Raw genomic sequence first — 7,500 nt, 5'->3', positions numbered from 1 at the left:
AAACCTCTCTAAAATAAACCGCTTCTAAACCCCCTCTCTAAAAAAAAAAAAAAAAAAATCAAAACTCTAACCTAAACCGCTTCTAAACCCGCCCTTCTCTTTCTAAAAACCCCCTCTCTCTAAATCAAAACTCTAAACCGTGGGCTCTAAAACCCGCTTCTAAACCCCCTCTAAAAATCAAACTCTAAAAAACTAAAAAACCGCTTCTAATCCCCCTCTCTAAAGGGTGATCAAGGACTCTAAACCGCTTCTTATCTTAAAACCCCTATACTCCCCCCTCATCTAAATCAAACTCTAAACCGCTTTCTAAACCCGTCTCTAAAACAAACTCTAAACCGCTTCTTTTCTAATAAAACAAACCCCCTGGCGGGTCTAAATCAAACTCTAACCCGCTTCTAAACCCCCTCTCTAAATCAAACTCTAAACCGCTTCTAACCCCCCTCTCTAATCTAAATCAAACTCTAAACAACACCTCGCTTCTATTCTAAACCATACACCCCCCTCTCTAAATCAAACTCTAAACCGCTTCTAGTCTTCAACCCCCTCTCTAAATCAAACTCTAAAAAAACCGCTTCTAATCCCCTCTCTAAATCAAACTCTCTAACTCAAACTCTAAAAAGAATAAACCGCTTCTAACCAAAAACCCGATACCGCTTTCTAAACCCCCACTCCTCTCCTCAAAATCAAACTCTAACCCGCTTCTAAACCCCCTCTCTAAATCAAACTCTAACCCGCTTCTAAACCCCCTCTTCTTGTTTTTTAAAACCCCCTTCATTCTCTAAATCAAACTCTAACCGCTTCTCTAGAATCTAAACCTCTCTCGCAAAATCAACCTCTAAACCGCTTCTAACCCGCTTCTAAACCCACTCTAAATCAAACTCTAACCCGCTTCTATACTAACAAATTCTAACCCCTGCTTCTAAAACCCCTACTCTAAAATCAACACAACCGCTTCTAAACCCACCTCTCTAAATCAAACTCTAAAACCAAACCGCCCGCCTTAAGCATACGCTCTGTGACCACACCGCTCCCCGCCGGCCAACCGCTTCACGCGTGATTAACCTCCGAGCGCCCGATCTAAAACGCACCAAACCTAGGGGCGCTTGAAACCCCAAAGTAAAACCCGCTTAAAAAACCGGCTGCCGGGTCCCGTGCACCCGTGGCACCTCAACCGACTTATCTTCAAACCCGCGCGTTAACCTCGTTAACTAAAAAAAAAAAAAACCTGTAAAAATCTAAACCCCCCCCGGGCGGACCGGGAACCCCTTGTGCAAAGAGCCACATTGTTTGGTGCGGATCGTGTGTGGATAGGATAGAGTGTAAATTTTCAGGTCAATTTCATAGATGTTCTTTTTTTCAATAATAAAATTTTTTTCTTCTAAATTTCTATTTCTAATTCAAACCAACGAAATAAATTAACTAATACAAAAAAGATCTTCTAAAACCCCCTCACTAAATCAACTCAAACACCCCATCTAAACCCCCTCTCTAAAAAAAAAAACCCTCCTCTCTATCTCTAAATCAAAACTCCTAACCCGCTTCGTTCTAAAACCCCCCTCAAATCACAAAACTCTAACCTAAACCCCCTCTCTAAACCCCCTCTCTAAATCAAACTCTAACCCGCTTCTAAACCCCCTCTCTAAATCAAACTCTAACCCGCTTCTAAACCCCCTCTCTAAATCAAACTCTAACCCGCTTCTAATCCCTTCTAAACCCCCTCTCTAAATCAAACTCTAACCCGCTTCTAAACCCCCCCTCCTCTAAACCGCTTTCATTCTACATTTCTAAATAAAAAAAACTAAACCAACCGCTTCTAAACCCCCTCTCTAAATCAAACTCTTAAACCCCGCCTTCTGACCATCCTAAAACACCCCTTCTACTAAACCGCATCTAACCAAACTCTAACCCCGCTTCTAAACCCACTCCCTAAAAAGTTTCTAACGCTTCTTCAAACCCCCTCTCTAATTCAAACCCCCGCTCAAAACCGCTCTAAACCTCTCTAAATCAAAAACCTCACTAAATCAAAACCCTCTCTAAACCCTTCTAAACCCCCTCCTAAATCAACGCTAACCCGCTCTAAACCCCCTCTAAACAATCAAAAACCCCCTCCTAATCAACTCTAACCCGCTTCTAACTTCTAATAAAACTAAACCCCTCTCTAAAACAAACTCTAACCGCTTCTAAACCCTTCTAATCAAACCCCGCCGCTTTAAACCTCTCTAAATCACTCTAACCTTTCTAAACCCCTTCTAAAACTCTAACCCGCTTCTAAACCCACTCTAAATCAAAATCTAACCCGCTTCTAAACCCCCTCTCTAAATCAAACTCTAAACCGCTTCTAAACCCTCCTAACCCGCTTCTAAACCCCCTCTCTAAATCAAACTCTAAACCGCTTCTAACCCGCTTCTAAACCCCCTCTCTAAATCAAAATCTAAACCGCTTCTAAACCCCCTCTCTAAATCAAACTCTAAACCGCTTCTAAACCCCCTCTCTAAATCAAAATCTAAACCTCTTCCAACCCGCTTCTACACCCCCTCCCTAAATCACAATCTAAACCGCTTCTACACCCCCTCTATAAATCACCAAATTCTAACCCCCTCTCTAAAATCCGCTTCTACCTCTCTAAATCAAAACTCTAACCCGCTTCTAAACCCCTCTCCTAAATAACTCAAACTTCTAACCCGCTTCAAATCACACTTCTAAAAAACCCCTTCTTCTAAAATCACTAAATAAACCCCTTCTAAACCCTCTCTCAAAAAAAATCAAACTCTAACCCGCTTCTAAACCCCTCTCTCAAATCAAACTCTAACCGCTCTCTTTCTACACCAAACCCCCCTCTAAACAAACTCTAACCCGCTTCTAAACCCCCTCTACCCCCCCCTCACTAAATCAAACTCTAACAACCCGCTTCAAACCCCTCTCTAAATCAAAATCTAAAAAACTCTAACCCGCATCTATTCTAAACTTAAATCAAGGGGGGGGGGGGGGGGGGTGGGGGTCTAACCCGCTTCTAGAGTCAACCCTCTAAACCGCTTCTAACCCTAACCCGCTTTTCTAAACCCCTCTCTCTAAATCAAACTGCTAACCCCTTCTAAACCCCCTCTCAAAATCAAACTCTAACCTGCTAAACCGCCCCTCTCTAAATCAAACTCGGCCTAAACCTCTAACCTTCTAAACCCCCTCTAATCAAACTCTAACGCTTCTAAACCCCTCTCTAAATCAAACACAAACCGCTTCTAACCCTGCTTCTCTAAACCGCTTCTAAACCCCCTCTCTCTCAAATCAAACCTAACCGCTTCTAAACGACACCCCTCTCTAAATCAAACTCTAACCGCTTCTATCTAAGACCCCTCTCAAAACAACCCGCTTCAAAACCCCTCTATCAAACTCTAACCCGCTTCTAAAACCCCCCTCTCTAAATCAAACTCTAAAAGAAAACCCCCGCTTCTCCCTCAAACCCCTTCTCTAAATCAAATCTAAAGTCAAATCTAAACTCTAATCCCTTCGTAAACCCCCTCTCTAATCAAACTCTTCAAACTCTAAACCCGCTTCTATCTCTAAATCAAACTCTAAGCAAACTCTAACCCCTTCTAAAACCCCCTCTCTAAATCAAACTCGAAAAACTAAAAAAAAAACGCGCGTCCTAATCCCGCTCTTTCTAACACGCTTCTTCTTACCCCCTCTCTTAACTAAATCAAACTCTAAAAAAAACCGCTTCTAATCCCTTCCTCTCTAAATCAACTCTAACCCGCTTCTAACCCTCTCTAAATCAAACTCTATAAACCCCTTTTTCTCTCTAAATCAAACTCTAACGTGTTTCTTGGGTGCCTAACCCCTTCTAAATCAAACCTAACTAAACCCCGATTAACTTCAAACCCCCTCTCTAATCAAACTCTAACCCGCTTCTAATCTCCCTCAACCGCTTCTAAACCCCTCTCTAAATCAAACTCTAACCGCTTCTAAACCCCTCTCTAAATCAAACTCTAAACCCCGCTTCTAAAAAAAACCCCCTCTCTAAATCAAACTCTAAACCGCTTCTAAACCCCCTCTCTAAATCAAACTCTATTTCATTAAATCAACAAACTCTAACCCCCCTCACGCTCTAAACATAAACCCCCCTCTTCTAAAATCAAAACTCTAAATCAAACTCTTACACTTAACCCGCATCTTCTAAAAAAACCCCCTCTCTAAATCAACTCTCAAACCTCTAAAATCAAACCTCTAAATCTAACCCCGCTAATCCCTTCTAAACCCCCTCTCTAAATCAAACTCTAAAACCCGCCCAAACCATAACCCCCTTTCCTTTATCACAAATCAAACTCTAACTCTAATCAAACTCCCCTTCTAAAAAAAGACCCCCACCCCTCTCTAAATCAAACTCTAACCCGCTTCTAAACCCCCTCTCTAAATCAAACTCTAACCCGCTTCTAAACCCCCTCTCTAAATCAAACTCTAAATCAAACTCTAACCCGCTTCTAAACCCCCTCTCTAAATCAAACTCTAAATCAAACTCTAACCCGCTTCTAAACCCCCTCTCTAAATCAAACTCTAAATCAAACTCTAACCCGCTTCTAAACCCCCTCTCTAAATCAAACTCTCAAACGCGTAAAACCCTCTCTAAATCAAAATTCAATACTCTAACAACTCTAAAACCGCTTCTAAAAAAACCCACCCCTAAACCCCAACATAAAAAAACAAACTCTAAAAAACCCCCCTCTCTAAATCAAACTCTAAATCAAAAACGCTAAACCCTTCTAAACCCCCTTCTAAATCAAACTCTAACCCGCTACTACTCCCCCTCTCTAAATCAAACTCTAACCCGCTTCTAAACCCCCTCTCTAAATCAAACTCTAACCCGCTTCTAAACCCCCTCTCTAAATCAAACTCTAAACCGCTTCTAAACCCCCTCTCTAAATCAAACTCTAACCCGCTTCTAAACCCCCTCTCTAAATCAAACTCTAAACCGCTTCTAAACCCCCTCTCTAAATCAAACTCTAAACCGCTTCTAAACCCCCTCTCTAAATCAAACTCTAAACCGCTTCTAACCCGCTTCTAAACCCCCTCTCTAAATCAAACTCTAAACCGCTTCTAAACCCCCTCTCTAAATCAAACTCTAACCCGCTTCTAAACCCCTTCTCTAAATCAAAATCTAAACCGCTTCTAACCCGCTTCTAAACCCCCCCACCCCCAAACCTAAACCGCCAAACCCAAAACCCCGAACCCATACCCCCCCACCCACGCCCCACCCCACCCCCAACCCCCCCCCCAACCAACCCTACCCCTCCCCCCCCGCCCCACCCCCCACCCACCCCCCCCCCCCCCCTCTCTAAATCAAACTCTAAACCGCTTCTAATCCCTTCTAAACCCTCCTAACCCGCTTCTAAACCCCCTCTCTAAATCAAACTCTAAATCAAACTCTAAACCGCTTCTAACCCGCTTCTAATCCCTCCTAACCAACCCGCTTCTAACCCGCTTCTAACCCCCCACTCTAAACCAAAGGCCTCGAGACTCACATCCCCGGTAGCGCTCGAGGGCGGCGGCGCAGGCGGCTTCTAAACCGCTTCTAGACCGCTTCTAAATCCTTCTAAACCGCTTCTAACCCGCTTCTAAACCGCTTCTAACCCGCTTCTAAACCGCTTCTAACCCGCTTCTAACCCCCCACTCTAAACCAAAGGCCTCGAGACTCACATCCCCGGTAGCGCTCGAGGGCGGCGGCGCAGGCGGCTTCTAACCCGCTTCTAAACCGCTTCTAAATCCTTCTAGACCGCTTCTAACCCGCTTCTAAATCCTTCTAAACCGCTTCTAACCCCCCACTCTAAACCAAAGGCCTCGAGACTCACATCCCCGGTAGCGCTCGAGGGCGGCGGCGCAGAAGGCGACGCAGGAGCTGAACTTTTTGAATCGGTTCAGGTTCCCGCCACAGCCGCCGTAGGTGAAGGGGACGCAGGTGGCTTCCGTCTTTGAGAAGTGCCACCTCTTGAAGCCGTCCGTGCAGGGACCCGCGTCCACGGGCGTCTCGCAGATCACTGGGCGAGATTAGGGTGAGATTAGGATGAGATTAGGGGGATTAGGACGAGATTAGGGGGATTGGGACGAGATTAGAAGGGAGAATACCGGGAGAGATTAGGCGGCGAGGAGTGCCACCTCTTGAAGCCGTCCGTGCAGGGACCCGCGTCCACGGGCGTCTCGCAGATCACTGGGCGAGATTAGGGTGAGATTAGGATGAGATTAGGGGGATTAGGACGAGATTAGGGGGATTGGGACGAGATTAGAAGGGAGAATACCGGAAGAGATTAGGTGGCGAGGAGTGCCACCTCTTGAAGCCGTCCGTGCAGGGACCCGCGTCCACGGGCGTCTCGCAGATCACTGGGCGAGATTAGGGGAGATTAGGATGAGATTAGGGGGATTAGGATGAGATTAGGGGGATTGGGACGAGATTAGAAGGGAGAATACCGGGAGAGATTAGGCGGCGAGGAGTGCCACCTCTTGAAGCCGTCCGTGCAGGGACCCGCGTCCACGGACGTCTCGCAGATCACTGGGCGAGATTAGGGTGAGATTAGGATGAGATTAGGGGGATTAGGACGAGATTAGGGGGATTGGGACGAGATTAGAAGGGAGAATACCGGGAGAGATTAGGCGGCGAGGAGTGCCACCTCTTGAAGCCGTCCGTGCAGGGACCCGCGTCCACGGACGTCTCGCAGATCACTGGGCGAGATTAGGGCGAGATTAGGGGAGATTAGGGGGGATTGGGATTAAATTAGGGGGGATTAGGACGAGATTAGAAGGGAGAATACCGGAAGAGATTAGGTGGCGAGGAGTGCCACCTCTTGAAGCCGTCCGTGCAGGGACCCGCGTCCACGGGCGTCTCGCAGATCACTGGGCGAGATTAGGGTGAGTTTAGGATGAGATTAGGGGGATTAGGACGAGATTAGGGAGGACTGGGACGAGATTAGGGGGATTAGGTAGTCTTTTCTCTTTTTTTTCATTTTTTTTAAACAAGCAAGACGTGATAAGCGAGTCGCAATCATAAACGAAGGAATGAAGAAACCGCTAAACGAAGGAACGAAGGAATGAAGAAACCGCTAAACGAAGGAACGAAGGAATGAAGAAACCGCTAAACGAAGGAACGAAGGAATGAAGAAACCGCTAAACGAAGGAACGCAGGAAGGGAAGAGAGAGAGAGAGAACTGTCATGTTCATCGTAGGTCTTTCTCATGGCATTCAAATGCTTCATTCAAATTCATTCAAATTCAAATGCAAAAAACAAACAAAAAAAAACAAAAAATTATAATCGTTAATACTAAAACTATCCATTTTAGGAATTCAAACTAGCGGTTCAAGAATTGCTTAAAACTAGCGGTTCAAGATTTGCTTAAAACTAGCGGTTCAAGATTAGCTTAAAACTAGCGGTTCAAGATTAGCTTAAAACTAGCAGTTCAAGATTAGCTTAAAACTAGCGGTTCAAGATTAGCTTAAAACTAGCGGTTCAAGATTAGCTTA

At 45.1% G+C, this 7,500-nt stretch overlaps 1 protein-coding gene across 1 annotated transcript in view; it reads right to left on the bottom strand.

Annotated features, from left to right (window-relative positions):
* LOC122242782 (uncharacterized) overlaps positions 1-7,500 on the bottom strand; it is an 18,306-nt gene that overhangs the window by 6,847 nt on the left and 3,959 nt on the right. Inside the window, exon 3 of the mRNA XM_086535454.1 lies at positions 5,841-6,026. Within this exon, the coding sequence (XP_086391580.1) occupies positions 5,841-6,026 (186 nt within the window). The remainder of the gene's footprint in view (positions 1-5,840; positions 6,027-7,500) is intronic.

This window comes from Penaeus japonicus, unplaced genomic scaffold (assembly GCF_977035675.1).
Source record: "Penaeus japonicus unplaced genomic scaffold, GWHDUDI00000001_assembly GWHDUDI00000686, whole genome shotgun sequence".
NCBI classification, from domain to species: Eukaryota; Metazoa; Arthropoda; class Malacostraca; order Decapoda; family Penaeidae; genus Penaeus; species Penaeus japonicus.
Note: the sequence above shows the minus strand (reverse complement) of the source record. Positions and strands in the feature narration are given on the sequence as shown.